Raw genomic sequence first — 27,721 nt, forward strand, 5'->3', positions numbered from 1 at the left:
AGGGTAATGTGTTAGCACAGATGAATAATGAGAGGAATTATCATTACCAGACATGTGCGAAAGCTGACGCTTGTGTTTAATAATTATGAGTAAAGCTTTAATGGGCTTTAGCAGTTGGGTTGAGTGACTCAAAGACACAAGCGTACACAACCATCTGCATTTTTATGCACGACACTTAGATTCTAACTAAAATAAGTCTTAAATGTAAACAAACTTTCTATTCATTATTGCTGTGGTCTAATGAAGCCAGATATTAATTTGAGGCCAATTCCTACTTAAATCAAGGTTTTCAGGGAATACAATGCATGCATTTTATATATAGTGATCTCTTGTTCTTGCCTTTAGGCAGCTAACCTTCATGTCTTTCATGGTAATATAAGTAGAATGCTGAGCCTTGTGTGCCCTAGTAAGGTGATACTCAGTTCTCTTCTCCAAGGGCACGTGCCACCATCCTGAGCAGCATAGAGACAACGGCAGACTTTATTAAGAAAGCGCAAGGGCCTCCTTCACCATTGGTCTGAGCAATGGACGACTGTTAGATGCCATATATATAAGAAACTAGTTTCCATTGACGTCCCATTTCTGCTGTGCAGTGCTGGCTGGAATAGTCGCATGGACACTAACGTCAGCAAGGGCACAATGTTTTCCATCCTGTTCCTTTAACTCATAATTAAGAGTTGCGGCCAAAGATGTTAGAATATTCATAATCGAGACCTGTCAGGAAATACAGGAGAGAGAGGCATGAACATTTGTCACCTTTTTAGAATTCAAATCAGCTCTTTAGTTGTGCACTGCAGTTAGCCAGGCTGAGGGAGTTTTGTTAGCGAAACACCTCCACCGATTAGTCTTTGTAATTGAACGGCAATTAAGAGTTGGGTTTCGCCCTGTGAGCGCAATCGCTGACCAAGGGAAGTGCTGCTGGGTAATGAGAAACCAAAAAGCTCTTTTCGTCGTGACAGCATCTGCACTGGCTTTGATGGCGGAACTTTGAAGTGAATAGATACACATCTCAAATCTCAGGTCCATCAGGAGCGTGTGTAATGTTTAGAGGTTATGCCTTCCTGTTACATTGCACATTTTAAAAGCCTGCTAGCTTCCGTGCCTCAGACAGCAATTAGCCGTTCGAGAGAGAATTTCTACTTTATTATCAATTAAGACCTCACTTCTTGGCAGAATGTACGAGCCGATTTGACCTTCATCCCTTTGAAATGGGGTTGATATATTTTGTCTGGAGGAGACCACTACAAACAACAACTGGAAACGGAAGATTTAAAAGACACTCTGCACAAGTTTCCAGTTTGAAAAACTTGATCTGGTTTGCTTAAATCAAGCGTAGCACTAGTTCTGGCAGGTCACGTCTAGCTTGAATCAGCCGTTCACATCAGGTTAAGCTAAATAACGTTAAGCAATGGTCATCCAACACACACTAGACTGCGTCTTATTTCCAGTAAGTTGCATTTATTTGCTCCTTATCAGCTGCTTAATCATGCTGCACTCAAAACCCACCTCCATCCCCATCTCCTCCATACAATTATACAACACAATTTTATTTATATAGCACAATTTAAAAAAACATCTTTTACTCCCTGATCTGTCACATTATACTACTTTTTTATACAACTGAATGCCATACTCACATATTTTCTGTTCTGATGTCAGACATGAAATGATTATCAGTGTTTCCTATTCATTAATGGTGTCCAACCATTAATATACCTGCCCAAGTAATGTCAATGTGTGGGAAAAACTGCTATCTTTTGTTAAATCCTAATAAGCTCGATCAGCCCTCTTCTCTGTCAGTAACAGCAAAAGCTAGGTTACTTATTCACTATTGAAATTTCTTTTCAAAGTGATAGTTCACACAAATATAAACATTCTATCCTTGTTTGTTCACCCTCATGACGTTCCGAACCTTTATATGACTTTTTCTTCTGTGGAACCCAAAAGTAAATACTTTGAGAAATGCCTTGATCATTTTGAGTCCAGTTATTTTGTCTACAGCATGTCAACGGTTGCCCGTGTTGTTTAGTTAAGTTCTATTTTCCATGGTGTTCTTCAGATGAAAGAAAGTCACACAGGTTTGGAGAGTAAGTACATTTATGACAACATCATTTTCATTTTCTGACTATTACAAGAAAACGCTCATATGTACTGTCAAACATGATTTATAATGCCAATCTCAATAGACTATCAAAAACCAGTGACATTATCTGGAGTTGTATAATAAAGTTCAGCTTCTTCAGCAGCACATTATTTATTATCATTATTTATTAAACACTCACAAAAAATGGCCATGCATGGTTAAAAACTGATGCCTGTCTTGGTCATCAATAGTTCCCTTAGGCAGCCATACCTTTTGCTAAGTTTGCAGCTAAGATATCACCCCAAACTATCTCTTGGTAACAGAAACCCCATGGAAATGAATATGGAAGTGTATGTATGGTTACCGCAAAGGCCGTTTCAGATTGAATAAGCTTTATGTGCACATGTGTACAAAGATACAAATACAATCTGAGAGACTCGGAGCAACATTGAGCGTAGCTGCATTGAGGGAGCAACCAGACAGCGGCATATATCAAATCAACACAGAGATGAATCATCTTTACTGCTTCACACCAGTTTTGCAGGTGTGCTTTTGGCTGGTCTTAAACCACAGTATTCTGCTGAGAGTCGAATTAAAAAAACAAGCGAGGGAGGAATAAAGAGAAAAATGGAGCGAAACAGAGTACAACTGACCATACCGTTTTCACATTAGTGTTTGCTCTCAAGTCACTTTTCATTAGATACCAAGTTTGTGGTTAGAGATCAAGAGGAGCAGAGTGTGCCTGCAGCTGAATTGCAGTAATTTTCTGTTTTCGTTTAGTGATAGGTACTAAAATTCAGAAACCAACAGGGTAAGTGGCTGTTAACGGAATATACTGTGCAAAGAACAGAATAACTGTCTTTTACTCAGGTCTGACTCTTTCAGACAAAAAGCTTTACTTCTGTTTGATTTCAAGAGCCCTAACTCTATCTCTAAATTCTTCTTTGTGTGGAAGTATGTCATAGAACCTTCATAGAATAGATTCAATATGCTTGTAGTAGAACCATGACAGCCCTTACAAAATTTTAAATTGTATTTAAATGTGCTATTAGTATTACCGCAGTTAAATATTTGAAGTAAACTAAAAATGTAAACTACACTTTCAGTGTAACAAGAATAAAAAATAATACTTAAATAGGAACATACTAGTATACTTAATATTATAACAAAGCTGTCCTTCTGAAATCCACTGTTTTTTACTGGAAAATAAAAAATCACTACTTTTTATGTGATTAAATGCTGACAAGTTGACAAGCACTTTTTAATACTTTTTATTGGATAGATATTTGCAAAAACTAGTAAAAAACATAAAGGGAGACTAAAAATAATGATTGATGGCTACAAATGAAAATCTCAAAATATGGAGTGAAAGGTTTCAGAAGGACTTCAGCAATATAATATATTGTTATGTCATATTTAGCATTTTTGCATCAATCCATCCTGCCGTCCTGTTTACTTTTAAAGTGATTGGTGTAATCTCACAATTCTGTTTGGTGGATGTTTATTTCAAATTCCTTTTCCAATTCTGTTATGCTCTTGCATTGGCAACTGAGTCCATAACTCTTTATTATAATTTAGGTCTATTTGGTTTTAGGGATGTGTAATATATTCCATTGAATATATTCAACTAGTAATTATAGGCTGTAAGGCAGCATGATCATTTGCAGTTCCAAAACACTGAGGCATTTTCATCCATTGCCCCGCATTCACTAAAACAGTCCGCTGCTGAAACACATTTATACGGCACTCCCAAAATACAATGTCTGCATTTCTTTCTTTCTATTGACTGTTTAGAAATGTCAGTGTTAATATATTCACCCCCCCCCCTTTTAAATGAGCTCAAATTGCCCTCTGAATATGTTTTAGTGTAGACACACCTGAACACTTAAACGTCTGGCTGATAAGAGTGCCTAATAAATAACATAATGTATCACTGTTACAGATGTTACAGATATTGCAGGGTTAGTGAATCACTTATCATGCTTGACTCTAGACTTGCTTTGTAATTCAAAAGACAAAAGATCCAGTCAGGACGGGAATAAATCAGTCGGGGGACGGGGGGAGTGGAACATTTACTGGAATGTTTGCTTTCTTTTTTATTAAATCATCAAGTGGTTTAGTTTTGAAACAAAGCATGTTGATATGATGAATAAGAAAAGGCCCAGAACTATTTTGCGAAAACATGCTGTGGTTGTGGTTTTAATGGTGAAATTATGTCTCTGGATCTTTGTCTTTGCGCCCAGAGTTTTAGTCTGACATTAAAACGCATGAACTTAATTAAAAGGTGAGCAGTTGATATCAAAACATTTCTAGATGTCCGTTATTTGCTTTTCTGGTTTAAATTTCACCCTTTCCTTGATATTGCATAGCATCTGAAATGGCACCGGTTCCTCAGCCTGGTATGTCAGCCATGTTGATTAAACGCTCAAGTAAATGCTGTGGATTCCTCAAACGTCAAGAAACGTTTGAGAGTGGCTGTAAAACCGCACCAACTAACAGAGCATGCTGACATTTTGGTGGCCATTCAATAATGAAGGAAGAGATAAAATGTCTTTTTCCTAAAGCACCGCTGCCAATTTACTGCCGAGACTGAGAAATGCGTAAAGCAATATAATGTAATCATTATAGGCCCTGACAGTAGGGGGGTCTGCCTGAGTTAGAGCGCTCGTTGTCCTACTTCCCCGCTGAATGCACTTTATTTGGCCAAATTTTACGAGTTTTGCTTTGCAGACAGGGGATCGGTTTGGTTTGGTTCTCTCTCTCCCTTATCCGCCCCTCAACTGCCTTTCACACTCTTATAAACCCCTCCTCCTTACGTCTGTGAAGTGAGGATTTGACTCATTGTGATTAGGCTGGGGATGGTGCAGCGAGCGTGTATATGTGTGGGCGCAACGGGCCACCGTGGCTGTTGTTGTCAAAGCTGAAGGTTGTTAGCGGCTCACTGGATGAGAAAATACCCAGCGGGCCCAACTCCCATACCACATCCACCTACACCCAGCTTGAGAGCGATGAGCGGCCATTACGGGATTTCACACAACACCTCAAGTGGTTAATTATGGGATGTGTAACATGACAAGTGTTTACACTGGTAAAGGTCTGTAAAATGATCTATTGACAGCTGTTAGAGCAGGATTTGTTTGTGATGTCGGTGTGGGGAATTTTTCAGTTTGAGAATATGACCCTTTTTTGTTTTCTATGGAAACAGACTATTTGTGCTCTTTGGACTTAGTTAATATGTTTTCCTTTTTGGAATTGAACAGAAAGTTCTTTCTCATCATATTTTTACATGAACTGCCTTGTGGTATATATCGTGCAAAATGGAAAATTGCAGCAACAATGGCTTGCTGGTAGACCACTGGCTGGGTAATGCCTAATTGAATAAGTGCAAATGGGCTTACAACCTCTTGATGCTTAATTAGTTCAGGGTACACTGTTACAAAATGAATTAATATATTTCAACACAGTCTATTTAACTTTGACAATTCCAGTGTGGTCCAACACATTAAGCGTGTTGTACATATGAGCTCCCTGTGGTTGTCACAATTCCAGTTTCAGTAGTCTATACCTGTAGTTCTCAAACTGTGGGCCCCCAAGGTTGGATCCAGGGGGACCACAGATTTTGTGTCATTTTATAGTATTAAAATTTATCATACATTTTATGCGATCAAACATAAAAAAACAAGACCATCAACCATAAGAATTGATGTTCCATTATTGTATAACTGAATATGTTTTTGGTTGAATTAAAATTCTAAGTTTAAGATTCTAAGTCTTTATTTGGGGGGGCCAGAAAGTGAGGAACTCTCTACAAAAGGGGGCCATACATCGTAAAGGTTTGAGAACCACTGGTCTATACTGTACCAATAACAGTGAAATTTAAGCTTTTTTTCATGAAAGAGCAAATGAATGAACAGATTAAAGGAAAACCAAGTCACCGCTTTGAATTCAGTAAAAATTGCTTAAAATAAACTGAAATAAGTAAAAGTCAGTATTAAAGGACGTAGAATGAAATTAAGCTCAGTGAGTGTTTTTCTCTTGTCGATATTGATGCACAGGTCCAACATTTTGACACATATCCAATTTTCCATCCCACCTGTTTACGTTCACCGACTGGTTTCGCATTAATACCCTGCCAAGACAAGAATGACACAAGCATTTAAAAGCAAGTGCCTCACAGTTAGACAGAATGCGGGAAACGAACGAGTCAATACTCACTACTAATGATAATTTAGAAAGACTGCAATCGTTACTTTTTTTTTCTGTATCCACTTAGTCCTGCAGTACCCATGCCCTCTTATGTGACCGATGATCTGTTCCTTCTTTTCAGAATCAGCTCCTCAGAAAGAGAGAGACAAAAAGAGGAGAAGTACAATTTTTATGATGAATCTCTGCATGGCCAGTCAAATCCGGTGAGGTCTGCAGTCCTTGTGCTCCTGTCCTCCCCCAACCCCTCACCCCATTTAAAAATCCAACCAGCCAGAAGACAGTTTCCGAGGATTCGCTTTGGACTCTAAAACCCATAGGACGGGTGTAAACAGGAAGGCCCATAGGAAGTGGAGAGTGCGGTCAGGATGTGGGAAGGACTGAGACTGCAGGTGATCTTTTTATGTTTGGGAGCCGCACTATGGAGCTCTGCAGCGGCGGCGACGTACAGGGGCTCGGGACCGAGGGAGCGTGGCCATCGTCGGCATCTGTCCTCACATAGACACAGAGAGAGAGGCAAAGAGGGCCAGGTGCTTCACCGCTCCAAACGGGGCTGGGTCTGGAACCAGTTCTTTGTCATTGAGGAGTACACAGGCCCGGATCCCGTCTTAGTAGGTCGGGTAAGTGGAAAATAAGCAACTTCTTGTTGTGCTGCTCCTCGTTCTGTATCTCCCCTCTCTCTTTGTACTCTTAAGGTTATGCTGTAAATGAAAGTCATTGGGGTTTCATTACAGACAGAGTCCTTGCGATATCCTCCATTTGTTCCACAAAGCAATCAGTGGCCTACTTGATTAAAGGTTATAAATTGGATTTCCTTTTTAATAACGCTGCAGTCCCCTATGGTTCTTGCATAGGGGAAATGGACGATTTATGGGCCTGCCGAATAGTTACATGGCAAACCTGCAGCATGTTGGCTTTTTTATTCCCACTTGAATGGAACTGAAGGTTTAAACTTATTGAGTGGGGAGATTCTGTGTCATGAGTTTAATTTCATTTTAACCAGCATAATCCACATTGACTTACTCAAATCTGTGTGTGTGAAACGCTTTGGTTTTAATATAAAATTATGTTTGCTTCAGTATACTCAGGACAAGCTTAGTTAATCCACAAAGAAAACATCTACCATCATATATTAACCCTCAAGTTGTTAAAAACCGGTATGATTATTTCTTAGATATTTTGAGAAATCCATAAAATGGAGTTCAATGAGGGCCAATGTTGTTTAGAGATCTTCAAAATATTTTTGTGTCGAGTCAAACAGGTTTTGAATGACATGAGGGTGAGCAAATCATAAAATAATTTTAATGTGATGACATCATGGGTGACCAAAGATCTGCTTTAGTCTCAGCGTTCTTTCCACAGTTTTCATTGTTGCTGATAATCCTAATTCACGTGCTCCCTGTCTGTCCTTCCAGCTCCATTCGGATGTGGATCAAGGGGATGGAGACATTAAATACATTCTATCAGGGGAAGGTGCAGGCACTATTTTTGTCATTGATGACAAAACAGGCAACATTCATGCTACAAAGACTCTGGACAGAGAAGAACAGGCCCAATACACCCTGACCGCCCAGGCTGTGGCCCGAGATACCAACAAACCCCTGGAGCCTCCGTCTGAGTTCATTGTCAAGGTGCAGGACATCAACGACAATCCCCCAGAATTCCTCCACGGGCCGTATTATGCTCACGTGGCAGAGATGTCCAACGTCGGTAAGTCTGAACCTCAGAAAAGACACATTTGTCAACTTCTTCTCTTTCTCGATGAGCCCTTCCCTTACTGCTTGTTCCTCATGCATTATTCAAAACAGCTGAAACCTGACTCTCAGAAAGTGACTCAAACTCTTGTTGCAACTGTTGTTTTGCAGTCAGACTGCTGACTTGTCAAGGTGTGTGTGTGTGTTTACATTTGTTTGTGTTTACTGCTTTTTCACTGAGCAATACATCATCAGTAATGCTGTCCTGTCATGGGGTAACGATCTGTTACCCCAATACCCCCTATTCACAGCTCATGTAATACCAGTGGGATCCCGGAAAGGCTGGTTTTGGCCAGGTCAATTCTAGATACTTTGCGACAAGTTGGTAAATTCAATCAGACTTCAGGGAAAAGCCAAGCTAGAGCAAAACACACACACACATGCAAAGCCTGAAGCAACAACAGGCACCTTTGATATATTTTTTCATCTCAAAATTTTTTAGAGCATCTGGAAATATTGGTGTTGCCTTTGAAATGGCATTCAAACTCAAGTTCATAACATGAGAAATGGCTAAATTGCACAATCTTTATTATCCCTTGCTGTGAATGTCAGTGGGAGGTGATTTTTCATACCTTTGGGCGGGATCCAAAAGTGTTGGATTCCGTATCATGGCTGATGAGTCAACATTATTGCCTTCCTCTTCAGGTACTTCCGTCATAAAGGTCACAGCTACAGACGCAGATGACCCCACATACGGCAACAGCGCCAGGCTGGTCTACAGCATCCTACAAGGGCAGCCTTATTTTTCTGTGGAACCACAAACAGGTATATTCGCCAGAATTGATATTTTACCCATCTTCTGCAAGGTTGCGCGAAGCCAATGGCGCATTCAGATATGCTTCACGTGCAATGTCATGTTTGGCTTCAATTCAATTACCGCAGCGTGAGGATTGGGAACGAAAAGGGTAGTTTTTTCACGCTTCGAGAGAACTTTGCTGTTTCGAAGCTAAATTAACCCGTGGTCAGATTAGTCCTACAATTCCCCGGTGGCTGCAGAAGGGATGGAGCAGATGATGCTAATAAAATAAAGCTGGATATTTTGCTTGATCCCGTTCAGTGCTGACATTTCTTATTCACTGCAGGCTTATCTGTGTGGTACTAACAAAGCCACCTTACAACCGTCCCACATGTATTCTGTGAGAATGATGGGGGAATACATTTATATTAAGCGCTTTATGAGACTTAACAAAGAGTGATAGGCAGGCTTTTTCCTTTTCTGAATTCAGTGTAAAGTGTCAGTGAAACCAATGTTTGAGATGTCAAGTCTGTTTGGAAAGCTGCACTGAACCAACTTACAGCAAATAATAGCAACAAGGTCAATACTGTATGAAAGCTGATTGAGCGCCCAATATGTTTGTGTTCATTTTTGTAGGAATTATTAGAACAGCTCTTCCCAACATGGACAGAGAGGCAAGACAGGAGTATATTGTCGTCATCCAGGCCAAGGATATGGGCGGACACATGGGTGGGCTGTCAGGGACCACTCAGGTTAAAATCACCCTGAGTGATGTCAACGACAACCCTCCTAAGTTTGCTCAGGGTGAGATGGGTTTGCTCGTTCTCTCTCGTTTTCTCTATCTCTCAACCATCCATAATCTTTTGTTTGCCTTTATCCCTGTCAGATGTTATTATTGTCACTATTGCCATGCCTTGGTCTTTGATGGCTACACATAACATTACACTGACCTCTCCACCAAGGGAGGATAGTTTGGATTTAGCCAGTATACAGCTCCTTTTTCTCCACACTTCAATCCTCCAGCCACACATTAACATTGACAAGCCCTCAGGGACCAAGCCGGAATCTGCTAATATGTGCTACAGATGTTATCATGAAAATATCACAGCTTAATTATTCAAATGTTCCTTGAACGTTCTATGCGAACATGATGACACCGAGTTTTCTTGAGCGTGAAATGCTGGATAAAATATTAACGATGTTTGTGTGCACCCCAAAGAACGGGTGCCGTAAGCCGGCGTTCGCATGTTGCCAATGTGCCATTAAACTGCACACTAAGCACATAGATTTTATCTGTCTTTTGTTGCAGAAATCGCCACTATAAATCTCCTCAAGAGTATCTGCTTTTTTGTGCACTCTGAGCCTCAGGCTCGGTAAGAAAAGGCCTTCAAGCTTTTTTCCCTGACTAAAGCAGAAAGCAGCCTTGTCCCAGTAGTCCAGCTCATACCCATCCCTGTGTTTTGGTGATTGTAGAAGCTGTTATTCACCGACCAAAATAAACTTACATTGCAAGGTTATTGGCCACAATGAGAAGCTTAGGCTAGCGGATCCTTAAATCTACCTCACCGATGGTTTTGAGCCTACCTCATGATGGAAAAGTTCAGGGAGTACTTTGAATGCAGACAACTGTCTGGCTCGGTGTATGGGTCAGAATCGGAGCTTCGGGTATTTCATGCGGCTCGCCTCGCTTATAGGGATAGTCCATCCAAAAATTTAAATTCTGCAAGCATTTATTCAGTCTCATGTTGTTCAAAACCTGAATATGACTATTGTTTTTTCTGTGGAACACAAAAGAAGATCGAATTGGTATCAATTACAATGAAAGTCAGTAGGGACCAATATTGTTTGGTTGCCAACATTCTTCAAAATATCTTCTTTTGTGTTCTTTAGAAAAAATGAAAATGAATTAGGTTTGTAATAAAATGAGGGTGAGTAAATGATGAAGCAATTTTCATTTTTGTGTCAACTATTCCTTTAAAAGGCAGTCAGCTGTCAATATGGATATATGCATTCACCCATCAGTAACAGACTCTTATACCTCGACCTTTCACGTGTTTACAAACGCAGCTCACAAAAGTCAAATGAGAATGCCGCATTACTTTCTTTCTGTTCAGTCTGATTGAAAAAGCACACCCCTTTACATGCCCTGGCCTTTCTTCGTGAGGACTTCCTCCCCATGTGGGAGTTATTTTTGTAAGTGCAGCTGAAGCGTTTGGCTCTCAGCAGACAGAGAGTGGAGCCATATGGTCCTTCTGCGAGCCCCAGCCTCAGGCAGGTGTCCGTTATAGTCTTCATGCACCCACCCACATCCACACGCAAACTCTCTCGCTAATCACAAATTCAAAATTCACACGTACACTCCTAGCTAAGAGCTCGCAGGTGCCAGGCAGCTGAAGGTAGCGCTGGTATCACGCAGCGAACTGGTTCCCGAGTGGGCAGTGTGATCATGAATTGTCTTGCCTGTGACTCAGAGATATTACAAACTTTATTACATTCTGCCCCCGTTCCCCCACACCCCTTCCCGAGAGCTCACGGGACTCATTCTTCTCCTCGACAGGTGTGTACGCCATGACTGTCTCTGAGGACAAGATTCCTGGTGAGGAGGTGGGCCGGCTGAAGGCCAAAGACCCTGACTTAGCCGAAAACGGGCTGGTGGATTATCGCATCTTAGAGGGCGACGGAATGAACTTCTTTGAGATCACCAAAGACTCTGACACCCAGGAGGCTGTCATAAAACTGAAGAAGGTGAGGAAGACCGTTGAGGACTGAAAGCGTGTTAGGGTGCAAAGCGACAGCCAAAGAAGTACGTGCGATTGTTATGTAAGAGTGATTGCGAACGGAAGAAAGCGCACAAAGCACATGGGAAAGGGTGAGGTGTTCTTGTCAGATAGTGTTGATTTGAATTTTCTATCCAAGCGTTTACCCCGTGTCTCTCTCTTTCTGCTCCCAAGGAATTATTTGCATGTCGCTTATTTGCTTTTTAATTTGGGTTCTTATTTGCATGGATGCATGTGTGTTGTGGTCTTACAAACAGGTGTCTGGAGCATTCCGCTCTATAATTCCGATGTCACTGCCATACCTTCCTTATTATTTCTGAGAGGAGGATTGACTTTCATAGCTGGTTCTCCCCGTGTGAGGGTATCTCATCTGGGCCGTGCAGTGCGCTGAGCTGCAGCGCTCAGCTGAAGCTTGTGTTATTGCTCCCCTGCTCTGAGTCCCTGGCTTATGTAGACAATTACGCAGCCACTCAGGTTCGACTGCCACCCGTCCGTTCCTCCGCCGCCTGCGGTCGAGAGAAATCCTCACATTGCACGGAGCAACCAGCATCAGCCTGAGAGCCAAACAGCCCCTGACTGCAGCCGCAACACTGCCACCTGCTGGTGATTTTCCACAGCTCGAGATGTCTGATATCAGCTTCAGTACTGTGGCAATTTCATTAGGCAGAAAGGCAAACCGAGCATTTAGATGAAATGAAAATGTATGCAAGTATAACGGATCATCGCGATTTGTGTTTGTTTGTAACTGCGAAATGTGGTGAGGAATCACCGCGGTGGATTTTATATTAGTCACTTGTGCGAAGGAGATGCGCGTGGTGCACCAAACGTGTGGAATCCTCAGCCTCGCCTGATTTTTAAACGTTGTGGCCATGGCAGAGAATGGCAAGGAGGGGAAGAAGCGAGCAGAAGGGGGAGAGAACAGACAATACGGCATGCCAACAACAATCAGCTTGACGAAACGCTGTTTCACTCAATAACACAATGCCTCGCTGATACACCTCTTGGGAAATCATCACCTTTTGCTCTTCAAAGCATGTTGAAAATTAAAGTCGAAATTACTGACGGAATTGCCAGGGTTTTAATCAAGTATTCTGTTTCAACTGCAGGCGGGCGACGCAGGCTGAATATTAAGAGGAGACATGGCATTATTGTGAATATTATGTGCTTGTGATTAGGTTCGGTCGGGAGTTATTAGGTGCCAAAGTAAAGGATTGTGAGGGGGGAAATGGAAGAAGAGAAGGGACCTGTGTTGTCAGAATAAACAGAGGATAGTTTCCAACCTGTTGGAGGAAAGAACTGGGTCATACTTGTTTCCAGCGTTGGCAGCTTCATTAAAGAGATTCAAAGAAAAGAAAATAGAAAGGGGAGGGAAGGGAATGAGGAAGCAAGAAAAACAGCTTTGAACCAATCAACGCAGAGCTGGCCGGCATGTGTACGTGTGAGCGTGTGTTTGAGTCGATATGTCCCCTTTGAGTGTAATTCTCACTTGGTAATTTGTGACTGAGCAGTGTGACGGGTGAGATACGCTAATCAGAAAACAGGCGGACGTGTGAAAAGCTGCCCATGTAGGAGGAAGAGGCAGACCAGACCACCGCTTTAGCACAGATGCTTTTATAATGGCGGTTTAATTTGCTTGCGTGTTAAATGCATTCGTGTTTATCGTATAGACATTGTTTAAGACACTGGGAACTGAACTGGTGTATGTCTGCGAGAAGCATGATATTCTTTTTATTTCTGTTAAAAGCTTCTTTTCGGAATTGTGTCTCCTTCTCAAATGTATTACAACAGTGCCATCTAGTTTCATCAGATTTATGAAGTTTTCCTTTTTTTTTAGATACAGGAGTGAATATTGGTTTATCAGACCATTGTGTCTTTATTCATTGTTTAAAATCATTATTTCTTAGTAAAGAATGACTATTAAAGAACCATATTTTTACACAACATCAATGACACCTTTTTCAAAGTCCCACTTTCATGTGTTCCTATTGATTTATTGATTATCTCTTCAGCACTATTTTGTGTCTCTGTACCTTCTGTACTCCAATAATGTAGAATCAATTGACATTGGTCATTTTCATATTTTAACATGTGTGGCAATATCTAACTTGTATTGACAGCATCTATCAAAAATTCATTGACTAAAGTAAGTTCTGGCTTTTTGTTTTCAGCCTGTAGACTTTGAGACCAAACGATCATACTCTCTAAAGGTCGAGGCCTCCAATCCACACATGGATTCCCGTTTCATTGCCTGGGGTCCGTACAAAGATACCACCCTTGTGAAAATAGCGGTAGAAGATGCAGACGAGCCCCCAGCCTTCATATCTCCCAGCTACAACTTTGAGGTGGAGGAGAACGCCCCAGCAGGCACTTTGGTTGGCCGTGTGCATGCCAAAGACACCGACATGATGAACAACCAAGTCAGGTAGAGCCTAAAAAATAAAAAAAAAATTATGTTTGATGATAGTAAAACTGTACATACTGTATGTCATTTCGATATGGTTTACTTCGGTCATGTCAATATAGCTTTCTTGTGTTCTTGTGTCTTTAAAAATAACAAAAGAAATTGTTCCCATTTGAATTTGACTCTTTCTTCCCAGATATATGATCCCACGCTATACAGACTTGGAAGAGTTCTTCACTATTAATCCAGAGGACGGCATTATTAAGACCACAAGACCTTTAGATCGGGAAGCACAAACGTGGCACAATATCTCCGTCAGCGCTACAGAGATCGGTAGGTCACTCCCCCTCTTTTTGGTGGTTTTCAAATAACATGGTAGCCTTGCATTTTCAAAAAATTTCCCTGACCAAGCTCCCCAGCTCTGCCTCCACCCTGCTCTTATGTGGTTGTAGTGTCGCCAGGGCTCCGGCATGATTTCACAAGAGACAGCCACAGATTACCTCTTAAAACTCCAAATGATAGCCTCAGTTCGGCAAACAGTGTGTAATTGGCCTTAAAATGTTAGATATTTATTTCTGCGAGTCTCTGATCTCCTCCATATGCAGTTAGTGTTTATGTGTGTTTGGATACAACATCTGATACATTTTTCTTTTTCATTATGCTCTTTGAGAATAATTTACAGCATCTGAAATTCATGTTTAGAGCTCTACATTGAAAACGTTATTTTGTTACGTGGAACGCATAATATTTAGCATTCATAAATGCTGATCATTTCAGTAGACTGTGAAACACGCTGTGGTATTTTCTTTTGTCTTCTCTGAAGTCTCGTTCTACAATAAGTTTAATCACCGCAAAGTCAACACTGTATGCAAACATGAATTCATTTGTGTCTCTTTTTGATTTGTTTTTCGTTCCAGGCGGCCATCACCAAGATGCGAAAGTACGAGTCAATATCAAAGTCAAAGATGTGAATGACAACGCCCCAGAATTTGCCACTCAAAGTGAAGTCTTTGTGTGTGAGAATGTCAACCCTGGCAAAGTAAGTCATTGTGTTTGCATTCACTTAAGGTATTTTTTTATTTTGCTTATTTTACTTGAATCCCTCCATATATTTTCAATAAAAAACTGTGAAATGTAAGTCTCCAAACTGTTACAGGAAGCATAAATTAGCTCATTCCTAATGAGGTCACAACTTTATCACAATGTCTAAATTAAATCTATGCCATGCTCACTTTCCTTTTATTGCAAAGTTGGTAGTTTGAGTGAATGACGGGAAAGAAAAAAAAAACGAGACAGGATGAGAGAGATAAAAGAGGCATACATTTATTTAAAGGCATGCCCTAGTGGTTTTAACCAATTTAACATGATCTGATATGAACTCTCTTCTCCAAAGCTCATCGAGACAGTTAGTGCTGTGGATAAGGATGAAATGGCCCAGCGCCAGCACTTCCACTTCAGCCTGGCCCCCGAGGTCGCCAACAACCAAAATTTCTCCCTCAAGGACAACAGAGGTGTGTGAGACACAGAATACCCCATTACACAATCATTTCCTCCGCACAACTTCCTCTTTCAAGCCTAGTAAACTGCCTTAGGAAATATGCCAATTGAAAACACAAAATATTTTAGTTAATTCCAAGCCAAATGAGTTTATTTATCCGTAGGAGTGAGTGTCTACAGAGTGGCTCAACCAACCTCGTGTTGGTAATTAGGTCGTGATGAGGTGGGCAAACTCAAGTCAACTTCCTCTCTTATTAATTATGGAGGCATTTCTCTCGTTTGAGCTTCGCCATCTGTGGATTCCGAACGTGGGAGAAACCCAGCTGGTAGGCAGCAGTGTTTGTATCTGTTTCTCAGGCATCATGCTCGGTGTACTCTGGAGACCTTCAACACCACGCTTTACTCCAGAAGGTGACATGTGTGAGTCTTACTGGACTTGCATCACATAGGAAGACACAGGTCAGAGGAGCATGTTGAGGAGCCCATCCTGATGTAGACTAGTTTTAGCTCAATGGACCTCAGTCAAGTTAGACAGCATGATACGGTGCTTGACAGAAGTAGTTTGTAAAGTGGTGTGTTGAAGTAACATTGAAAATGTGTTTTCACAAATTGGAAAATGATACAGTATGTGACATAGGAGCTTAAGATAGTACAGCTTATTAAACAGACTGTATGTTACATTTGTGTGAAAAATAAATATGGCATATAACTCTGATTTAGGTCTACTACTTTATGAGGAGTGCCATCATAATCGGGTAGGGCTCAGTTTGAGGGCGATTCGTTTATTTTTATATAGACGCACTACTTGGTGGCTAAATTATATGTGCAAATTGTGTTATCTGAGCAAAGTGCTATCGACGGTTTTATTGTGAGCTCACTCTGGCCGGAAGTTAACTTCCACTCCGTGCTTGGTTCTAATATAACAATTCATTTTATATTTAATTTATACCAATATTAATATGCATTTTATTGTGTATTAATTTGATAAAATTATATTAAAACTACTCATCAGTTATTGATTCTTTGCAGATGTCTAGATAGGGAAGTTAAGTTTGGACTACATAACGCTTATGTTGTTGCCGCTGAAACCATCTGTAGTAATTGATATATTAAATGCACTTTGTAAGATTTCCATATATTCCAGCGCATTTGCAAATTTCTCTTTGACCACCGATAGGTTGGAAATGTGATAATGGAGTCAGTCGCTGTTTCCAGTATAATTATTGTTTGATTGATGATTAAATAACTTGTTCCTTAATAGCACACTGCTCTCAAAAGTTTCCCCTGTGAAAACTTTCTTCTCAAAGAAGATTTTTCTACAGACTCCCAAATGATCTGTTGTGGTGTAGAGGTGCACTCAGTAATTTCATGCTAATTAAAAAAATGGCTGAAGACTTTTATATCGGTGAGCCAAAAGTATCTGCTTTGTTTTGCACGGAGCATCTCAGGGGATGTTGAGATCACATGACCAGCCATGTTACGTAATTAACAATGATTTTAACATTATTAATAATAACAACAAAGTTTACTTTGTATAGTGCTTTTAGTAACAGCTAAAGATGATTTGTTAGCCAAAGTACATGCATTTCCAAACAAAACGGCAATATAAGAACTAAAACAATATACTGCACACACATCCCACAACTGTGAAGTAGCAGCTGTTAATAAATAAACTTTTCTCTGTGTTAAAACAATTAAGAGCAAATGCAGTAAAGAAGTAAGATGTGCATTCACTGCATACTTAAAATCACATATTTCTATAGGCAATAGATGTGAACAGAGAAGCTGAGGACAGGAAAGAGAGAGAGAAACGACTCTCTATTTCCCATTTGGTCTTCCGTAATGAGAAATGAGATGAGCACTTTTTAGCAGGCCATTTCAAAAGCCAACAATATTAGGCAGACAGATTAGGCTACTCAGATTGACTGGATCCAGAGCTTTTCAAATGGATACAGTTTTCAACAGCTTTGCCCACCCATTTATCTAAAGCTCCATAAAAATGAGCCTCTGCAGAGTGGCCGCTCTTTTCGCAAAGACCTAATAAAGGTCTGCTGATTACGTACTTGCTTCAACTTTAAATATGTGTCACTTATTTGGATGAACTCACTTATTTGGAGTGTAGAGTGTTATTGATGTTTAGTTTTAGTGATAAAAGTGACCAACTTTGATGCCCGATTCAAATTATGTTTTATAAAACCAAAATAAATATTTTATGAAGCCAAAAATTGTTTTATTCTATCACACAATTTAAGGGTTGTGTCCTAAATTAACCGCAGGCTATTGGTGATTAACATTACAGGAACAATCATTTTGGTAAATCAATCAGTATGTGTAAACTCTTTACTCACAGTAGTATTTCTAATGCTAAAATGTAATTGTTGTTATCTATACATTTTGGAATTTACCATTTACAAGAATGGCAGGGAAAACACTTTTTGCTTTTCCGGGAGAATTGGCCAATAAAAGGAATGGATCCCTGTTACGAAACTGTAAAAACTAAAAATCTTTCCGAAACAAGATGGAGTGCTGGGGGTGTGTATCAAGAACAGAAATACTACGTCATACGTCCAACTCGTTTTTTGACAAGTTGACCATGTTAAGCATGAGATGCCAGCAGGTTTAACATTGTAAAAAAGTAATAATGCATAAAACACTGTTGTATTCCCCCTTTAAAGAATATTTAGTTGTTTAAGTTTGTTTTTTTTGTCTTTTTTGTTTGTTTGTTTTAATCAAGTTTTTACAGATTCCTAAAATGTTCTCTCTTTACTATGACAAGGTGGTCTAATATTTTTTTAAAGCACTGTACATAGGCCTCAAATCAAAAAAAAGTCCCGAATGCCGTCATGCTCCCTTCCTGGCACACGCCATTTCTAAAAGCATGTTTTTTCCCCAATAGAATTGCCATTAAATACCTCAAAAAAGCAACACTGAATTGTATACAAGGACTCAGTGGCGCTGTCTCCGGTTCAGATGTGGCAAATTGATACTTTACACCGGCTGTGGTAATCTACCTGACAGAATATGATATAGAATTATAATGTATAACGGCAGATTGATCGAGCCTGTCTGCTGCGGCGTCGTCCTATACGAGCGCTGATCATTAGCGCCCTTCCCTGACTAAGCCACCGAAGGGTTGAAGACGGTGGTGTCAGAGGGAGAGAAAATTACTAAACCCCGGACCCCTAAATGAACTCACTCCATCTACGCCTTCAGCGTGACCTTGCTCTGAGTCAGGGAAGTGCATTGGCACTGATCCATCCCTCCCAGTTGCAAATAAAACCAATAGCGTTCCCTCCGCTCTAACTTTGATTACACTTCCAAAAGCTGATAAATGTTCACAATATTAAACATGAATTTAATATCGGAGGATTCACACCTCATTGCCTCTTACCGGTGACTGTGACTCATTCGTATGGCACCTAAACCCCAAGGAGAGCAGAACTTTATAGCGATTCTGTTCAGCATGTTTACAATTCAGTTTTTTACTAAACTCTCGTAATCTCATCTTCATTTGGGTTAAACTTGTTTTACATGTTCCTCTGTTGGTTCCGCAGACAGCACCGCAAGTATATTTGTTATACGGAAGGGATTCAGCAGAATGACCCAGGATGTGTATCACCTTCCTATTGAGATCAATGACAACGGCGTGCCACCAATGAGCAGCACCAATACGTTGATCGTCCGCGTGTGCAGCTGCGACAGCAAAGACACGATACTGTCTTGCAACGTGGAGCCGTTCATCCTGACGGCAGGGCTCAGCACCGGAGCCTTGATCGCCATCTTGGCCTGTATTGTTATTTTGCTGGGTAAGGATGATTATGCATTTTAAAACATTTTAGATTATAAGCTAGTTTTTATGTTGCCATTGCATTTCCGATAAAACAAAATTTGCAATATAGGAAAAGAAAGGCAGAATATTTGTGCAGCCATGTGTAAATAAGAGCGGTCTTGCTCAGTTGGCTTAAGCATCTTATAGGGACCCAATGCATGTCAATATTTGCATTTCAAGTCCAAAAAAACTCTCAAGTTGTCTTTCCAGCTTTAAGTATTTATAGAACAGATGTTTTACAGTGAGGTTAAGATGCACACCATCATTTATTCACATTGCTCAGCCCCAGAAGCTGATCACATCTTCACAACTGGGATTTAAAATGTATTCAACGGCCTATTTTAGACCTGTAATGCTGCACATGATCATTCTCCAAAATATATTAGCTGTCTCACGTTATGCTGACTTACTAAAGAGCGGCATTATAACATTGTATATAGCAGGGACTATTTGTCATTGTATCTCCAGTTACTATAATAAGAGAACTGGTTAGAGATGCTATTCTCGGACACCATTAGTATTCGCTTGACATTTGTTTGCTTCTCCGCAGCAATAGTGGTGCTGTTCGTGGCCCTACGCCGCCAGAAGAAAGAACCTTTGATCGTGTTTGAGGAGGAAGACATTCGAGAGAACATCATCACCTATGACGATGAGGGAGGAGGAGAAGAGGACACTGAAGCGTTTGACATCGCCACCTTACAGAACCCAGACGGTGCCAACGGCTTCCTGGCTCGTAAGGACATCAAGCCTGAGCTGCAGTATGCCATGCGCCCCGGTATGAGGCCCATCGGTAACAGCGTGGATGTGGACGATTTCATCAAAACACGGATTTCCGACGCAGACAATGACCCCACGGCGCCCCCGTACGACTCCATTCAGATCTACGGTTACGAAGGCAGAGGCTCTGTCGCCGGCTCTCTCAGTTCATTGGAGTCGGTGACAACAGATTCGGACCTGGACTATGATTACCTTCAAAGCTGGGGGCCACGCTTCAAGAAACTCGCCGATCTTTACGGCACCAAAGACTCGGCCGATGACAACTCTTAACGTTCGCTACAAAGTCTTTTTCATCTCCCTCCACGCTAGCCTCCTCCACTAACTGTGTGTTCTTCGTGAAGTTTACTATAAGTATTCCATGAGTTTATCGATTTATAGTAAACTTTAGGTTGTTAGTTTTGCGTATACTTGCAGTATACCAGACGCATAAGGGTCATAGCAATGTGTTGTGGGGGAGCAAGAAGTAAAGGAATAATAAAAAATTCACAAAAAAGAAAAACAGACACTCTTCGGGATGTGTTGGCGTGTACGAAATCAAGAAATACGTGATGGTGTTGTTTAAGAACATTATGTTTCACTTTTAATGTTTATAGGTTCCTACAGGTTTGAGGTTATGGAGATGGCTCACAGGCAGACATGGATTTGTTGATACTGTGAACGAAGAATAAACAGTTGCCTTATTAAGAAATCTGGAAAGAACGTCAGCAAATTAAGACTTGTAACTTCTGTAGCGCCTCCATGTTGTCTTTGGAGATATTGTCCAAACAGGTCCTCTTGGTTTTTTTTTTTACATGTGGAAGCAGAAGGATCCAGCATAAAGACGCAGTGTGTTTCTGTCACCTAGAAAAAAAAACTACAGCCCAGTTCCATCTATGAACAATCACGAAGACCTGTGAGCTCAAAAATCGCCTTAACTAATGGACACTCTTGCGACACAGTGCATTTTTGTAACTTGAAAGCTATATCCTAAAGCAAGCTAAAGTCCTTATAACGTATGTACAGTACAATGTGCAAAATAGGTCTCTTGAGGATCAATCTTACACCTATCAGTTTATGTAAATCTTTCTCTTTTTTCATTATGATGATATCATTATTTTTCATTTTTCGTTCATTTCTTATTTTCTTTAATGGCTTATTTTATTCTCCTTTGCGAGAAAATAGCAATCTGTCCTGTCACAGTGAGAAATGGCTAATTTTTATGTCAATTTTATGGTAACTATTTGTACAATTTTAAAAGTTCTTATTTTAGTATACACACAAATATCAGTATTTCAACATGTAAGGAAAATATTACAGCATCACACTTATATTTTATGAACATTGTACTGTTGCTTTATTATGTGCTTCGATCCAAGAAGCAAAAAAACTTTGAAATAAATGCTCTTTTTATAAAAAGATTGACGGGGTTAATGCGTGTGAACAGACAAATATCAACGGTTTTCACAATTTTCATGGTTTTCATATTGTTCGCTGTAGCACAAGTAATGACCAAAACACAAAGGTTGAATGAGGACGCGGTACTTTAGAGCTGCACGTCGCATGAGTCGCATTCACACTCGTAGAGACGTGCAGAGCTTTTCATTGCTTTTAGGGCTTTCCAGTGGTGGGTCTCGCTTTTGTCTACCAGCAGAGTCCTGCATTCTTTCCTCTCCCAGGGTGGCCACATATTGAAAGGTCAATGTGCACTTTGTTAAAAAAGAAAGCGAAATGGTTACATAAAAAACAACTTCAGCGCACCTGAATTAGGCTTGACACCAATTTCCCAAAAGGGCCATGGAAGAGGAATGCTGCAGGCCCTTCCCTCCTGTGCAGGAAGACTGCAGCCATGTATAAGATAGAGAGGCATGCTCAGTGGAGCTATAGCCCTTAGCTATTCTTCAAGGTAACCTGCCGAGGCTGCTCTCAACAAGCAGCTAAAAATACCGGTTTGCTGCTGGAGAGCTTTCTTGTTATTTATTCCACCTATGTTATTGTCAAAGAGGACATATCAGCAGACCAGGAGAGATGGTCACGTAGGACGGAAGCTATTTCCTGTAGTTTCTTGTTAACATGTTTTTGTGCTGTATTAAAGAGCTGGAACGTGCGTGAGGTATATTTGCATTGGGTATGGAACTGCTTGTCATTTGCTTTTAGCAGATAGTTTTATCTAAAGCAAGTCACAACAGTGAGAAAAAACATCAAGAAATCAATTTTATTTAATCATGATCATTTTATCCTGAAAATCCCACTGTTAATGGCTAACTACGAAGCAATTATTTTTGTTTTAGAATGGAGCTTATCGGTTTAAAAAAATATCCTATCTGTTGAAATCTCAAAGTTGAACTGAGCTTGAGAAAATCTGCTTTGAATCTTGCCGTTTTGCTACAACAGTTTAGAAAGGACAACACTATGGTGCTTTTTATTCAAAATGTCACATTTACACACAAAAGGCCATGAGAGGATTTTACATTTTCAAGGTTACAGATCAGGTGTCGAGCAGCATGAGCATATGTCACCTTTTTCTTTCAAATTGACGACGAGAGGGCACAAGTCCTACTTTCTGGCTAAGCGGCTTTCTCGACCATTAACCTGGCTTCTCAGGAGATTTTCCAGCCTCCCTCTGGGCCCCTCAGGCCCTTTCGATCCTGCTAACTAGGCATGGGCGATTCCAATAACCTCTGCCTCTCCTCAATGTCTTGGGAGAAGATGGGGGGGGGGCAGCTCAGACTCGTATCTCAGGGATCTATAAAAAAAGTGTCCGGTTCTTCCCTGGAAACTATGAATCAATAGTTCCTTCCTGACACTGACGCTGCAAGCATTATGTATGGTTGGGTGCACTAAGATGTACCTGAGATAGAGAATGGAGTGGATGAGACTGATTCAGAGACGAGGCAAAATGATGAAGAAGGAAGCGAGAACAAAGCGAAACGCTCAGAAGACCAAAAAAACAAAGATCACAGTATGTTCGCTTACTTTGTAAACGTCAGAAACAAACAAATTATGAGGGAAAACAACACGGCATGCTTTTCAGAATCAATTTTCATGTCAATGCTGATTCTAAGATCAAACTTATTTTAGAAAAGGGTCACGTTGCCTCAGAGAAGCTGTTTATCTGCACTGCATAGCCTGAGGAGGAGATAAAAAAAGTGTACGTGGGAGTTTGGCTCTGAAGCAGATCATACCTTCGGATTTTTTTCTTAGTGAAAATATTGTTTAGTGAAAATAAAAGCTAGGTATAATAATAATAATACTGATAATAATAATAATAATAACAAGAAGAAAGTTGACAATTATAATAATTACTATTATTATTATTTGTTGTAATGGGGGGCACGGTGGCTTAGTGGTTAGCACGTTCGCCTCACACCTCCAGGGTTGGGGGTTCGATTCCCGCTTCCGACTTGTGTGTGGAGTTTGCATGTTCTCCCCGTGCCTCGGGGGTTTCCTCCGGGTACTCCGGTTTCCTCCCCTGGTCCAAAGACATGCATGGTAGGTTGATTGGCATCTCTGGAAAAAATTGTCCGTAGGGTGTGAGTGAGTGTGTGTGCCCTGCGATGGGTTGGCACTCCATCCAGGGTGTATCCTGCCTTGATGCCCGATGACTCCTGAGATAGGCGCAGGCTCCCCGTGACCCGAGGTAATTCGGATAAGCGGTAGAAAATGGAATGGAATGGAATTATTTGTTGTGCATATTTTTGCATAAATAGTTTCAATAATTACCATTAAGTATAACAACCAGAGAAATATGCTGTATAACCTGCAGTTTTCAAGCAAATTTATTGGCAGGGTACTGTAGACTGATATAGTTCTTTTTAATTTACTTTGCATTTTGTCTGAATAAATCCTGCTTAATGTGTTTTTTATACAATCAGTGGTGTAAGCCATCACTCTCTTTGTGTTATCATTCACCACTAAGCCCTCAATTAAGAATTGTAACTGTTCTGACTGATCTCGTCTTGTTTTCTTTATAGGATTGCTTTCAACAGGAAACCCAAGCAGATTTACTGTTGTTTGATTGTTACAAGCTCTCTGTTAAGCTTGTAAGCCAGAAAAACTGACAGACTATTAAAGCAGAGTCAGATGTATGTGAGGAGACAGAGAACAGAAGCGGATGGATGGAGAACATCTATCTTTTAACCTTGGGAAGAAAATAGACCAAAATACTTTTGGAATTGTCAATTGTGATCAGATGCTTCTGAGGTTGTTGCTCATTCATTTCCAACTGTAAGAGCTGTAAGTCAAAAACAAAGGTATAACATACAGGACAGTGATCATTTATAGTTCATAGGAAACTAACAATAGCGTAAATTCTGTAGTTTACGGTCGGATCCATTACAAAGTTTCAGGGCTGTGTTGAGTTTCAGTTTTTTTGTCTCTCGCGCGCAGGGATAAATTCATCTCTGTGCTTGAAGAATATCACACAGTTTTTGTTGTTAACAAAACATACACCTGGAAGAGTCACATGGGGCCACCATCATTTAGTCTGGTCGGTGAAGATACAAGCTCAGTAGCCGATTTTTTGAACACGTCTGACATCTCATACATTTAGAGTTTCAACAGCAATAAATAGTTTATACATTTTAAAATAAAATCTGAGGAATAAAAAATCTTGCAATTTTCCATTTTATGTATCTATATTGCACTAATTACTATCATTTGAAAAACGATTTAGAAATGATTTAAAAACAGATATCATAAAAATACAAGGTATTCATGTAATACACAGTTGGGTATTTGACAAATATACTGTATGTGTGTCCTATAGTGTGACATGGCAAATATTTAGAAATGTTATTAATATATATATATATATGTAGAAACTGTTAATTATATATTATATTATATTATTACTATTTACATGACAACTATATAGCATAAGAAAGATTTATCTCTTTTTTTTTCTTTTTGCTGTCTCACCATTATATTTGTCAACTACCCATATATCTTAATATAAATTCATATACAATATGAATAGGCTCATTATTATCTGTATCTACTGTAAGTATAATGGTATTCTTAATGATATAACATGACTACTGCTATTTGACATGAATATTGAGTTTGTCTGTGTTATTTTAATGATGAATTGTTTGTAACAATTTTCCTCATTACTGTTTAACAGAGACTTATTTACTTTGCTCCAGTTCTTCAGAGTAAAATGTTCTGACATTCTTTGTGATTCCATGTCAGAACAGGTAGCGCTTCATGTGACAGCAGCCATTGTGACATGGGAGTTCGCATATTTAGGACACCGCATGCCGGATTGGGAAAAATCTTTCGAGAATTATTTCTGGACTCACAGAGGACCAGTGGTGTGAAAACAATTAAGATTTTTTCTGCGACTTTAATTAACATTTTAGTTAATATAATTGTCTCCCAGGTCTAAATCGCTAGAGGTATGGCTAATTAAAACATATATCCTTCAAACTCTTAATAAGTAGGCATACCATGCATACTGATGTAATCTGACATGTCTTTCTTCACTGGTCTATGTTTTTTTGTATGTTTTACTTACCGTATTTCATAAAACATGATCTAAAGAAACAAAATATCAGGGACTTAAAATGTTTATTGAAAATACATTTGATAAGTTTTCAAAGAGATTGTGTAAATGCCAACTAGAATCTCAATTGTATCTAATTATGCTAATTATTAACCTAATTCCAGTTTGGGCATTTCAAATGTGTTCTTGTAAATTAGGTCAGTTGAATCAGTTCTTAAAGAATTGAAATAATTCATAACTGGACATGTTCACCAAATCATAAAACTAATTTATAAAATAGTCGTGCTTTACATTTTTACACAAGCTTATCCGCCTTTCTTCTCCAACCATCACTTTTTTTAAAACATTTATTCGTGCACTTTTTGTAAATGCAAATATAATTGTTTTGTGCCTCATTTCACATAAAATCATTTAATATTTATTTTACAATTAAAATGATTAAAATAATTAAGAATTATTGACTTCTTGGTCACACTTTATTTTAAGGAACAATTCTACATTTACAACTACTACAACTACTACAACTGCTTTTGCCTCAATAACTACAAATATGTTGATATTAATTGTTAGTAAAGTAATCGTTAGGTTTTGGTATTGGGTAGAATATGGTCATGCAGAACATGTTCTTTATAAGTACTAATAAACAGACAATACGCTAATAATAGGCATGCTAATAAGCAATAGTGAGAATTGCGAGAAAGACTTAATTATTAAATTTCTCCAATTTGCTGGGCAAAAATATTTTCTATTTCTATATATTTTTATATAAAAAGGTAGCATTAGTATGTGTAATTTAAATTAAATGTTTTATGTAAATTCTTATCAGTTAATCATTTAGCAGATGGTTTTATTTAAAGTAATTCATCTCTCTGTCTCTTTCCCTCGCTCTCTAAATTATTTTTCAAATGTATTTTAATTGAAAAAAAAACAAGTATTATAAAGAATTATAAATGATCATAAAATATTATAAAGAATATGCATCTAAATGTATCATAGTGAATATGTGACTTTTACAGAAGAAGCATTCAAACACAGGTCAGTAATAAATGTCTTCATCAGCTCCCTTTGTTGCAGAAGCCACATGAGGTTAGGAGAGAATGAGTATGAAAATGAGCCACACAATGCCAGTGAATGGCTCCTGCGAGTCGCCATGGGGACGTACAGTATTGATGGTAGACAAAAGAGACCAGGAAAGATCAAGCCAACAGCCAATGTTTCTGCCATTTACAAAAGTACTCCAGAAGACCAGCCAGACATGGTATTTTTATATCCACAATGACATGAAATCACACCCCAAGGACACTATGAGGGTAAGGCCTGCTATAGTACCACTTTAATTCCCTCTTACAGATGCTGAAATGACTACTTGTACTTTAATAATCATGCGTGTATGTGTTTGTGTGTGATACTTCGATGTAAGAGACAGTCTAAGAGCTCTGATTTTGCTACTTGACAACAAATATTATCTGCGGTCAGATGCCAGTTCTTCATTCAAATGTTTAATTGTGGCACAACACAGTGTTCTTTGGCGTTGTGGGTTGAAATCGTATGTGCATTGAGCACAAACATTGATTTTAATTTGATCCACGAGACCATGAGATGGATTCGCTAGTAGATTTAGTTTCCTCATTGATGTATTGAATGTGTTGTAATCTAAATCATCTGTTTTCTGTCTCCATTATGTCTTAAACCATATACATACTGCAATAAAAACCTCATATTAGTTTCAGAATGAAGTCTGCATTTAGGCTTATGTGTGACCGCTGGTCTCAGCGTGTTGAGGTTTGGGTCAGAGAATTGCCTCAGAAAGCCAAAGTGAGGACAAACTGTGTTTGTGGCAGACTGTCATGGCAATGAAATAAGTCATTACTAACCTGGCTTCACAATAGACTCCCTGGAAACCAAATACTGATCCACCTCAGATGTTTATCCAGGACAAGCTTACATATGTAAATGGATTATGCTGCTGACCAAATCGCTTTATGTGATGATTGCAACCTCTGTCTTCTCAGTAAATCTCGCTTACACAGTTTGAGAAACTCAGGATTCTACTAAGGTTCTTAAAGGAGCCAGTCTTTTGCTGTTTTAGAGGCTTTGATCTTGTTTTTTGAGTGTTAAACAATGGATGTTCATGTTTCTAATTTAAAAAAAGCTTTGTATTTCACATATTTAAAGTTTATTG

General features: G+C 39.5%; 1 protein-coding gene across 1 annotated transcript in view; it reads left to right on the forward strand.

The window, feature by feature from the left end:
• The window catches only part of cdh11 (cadherin 11, type 2, OB-cadherin (osteoblast)), a 44,210-nt gene extending 22,756 nt beyond the window's left edge, over positions 1 to 21,454 (forward strand). The window contains exons 2-12 of the mRNA XM_056749446.1: positions 6,411 to 6,906; positions 7,702 to 7,996; positions 8,686 to 8,805; positions 9,413 to 9,580; positions 11,334 to 11,521; positions 13,722 to 13,975; positions 14,151 to 14,287; positions 14,872 to 14,993; positions 15,348 to 15,465; positions 19,006 to 19,257; positions 19,831 to 21,454. Of these exons, the coding sequence (XP_056605424.1) occupies positions 6,655 to 6,906; positions 7,702 to 7,996; positions 8,686 to 8,805; positions 9,413 to 9,580; positions 11,334 to 11,521; positions 13,722 to 13,975; positions 14,151 to 14,287; positions 14,872 to 14,993; positions 15,348 to 15,465; positions 19,006 to 19,257; positions 19,831 to 20,327 (2,403 nt within the window). The 5' untranslated portion in view covers positions 6,411 to 6,654 and the 3' untranslated portion in view covers positions 20,328 to 21,454. The remainder of the gene's footprint in view (positions 1 to 6,410; positions 6,907 to 7,701; positions 7,997 to 8,685; positions 8,806 to 9,412; positions 9,581 to 11,333; positions 11,522 to 13,721; positions 13,976 to 14,150; positions 14,288 to 14,871; positions 14,994 to 15,347; positions 15,466 to 19,005; positions 19,258 to 19,830) is intronic.
• Positions 21,455 to 27,721: the final 6,267 nt, after the last annotated feature.

This window comes from Triplophysa dalaica, chromosome 1 (genome assembly GCF_015846415.1).
Source record: "Triplophysa dalaica isolate WHDGS20190420 chromosome 1, ASM1584641v1, whole genome shotgun sequence".
In the NCBI taxonomy this organism is placed as follows: Eukaryota; Metazoa; Chordata; class Actinopteri; order Cypriniformes; family Nemacheilidae; genus Triplophysa; species Triplophysa dalaica.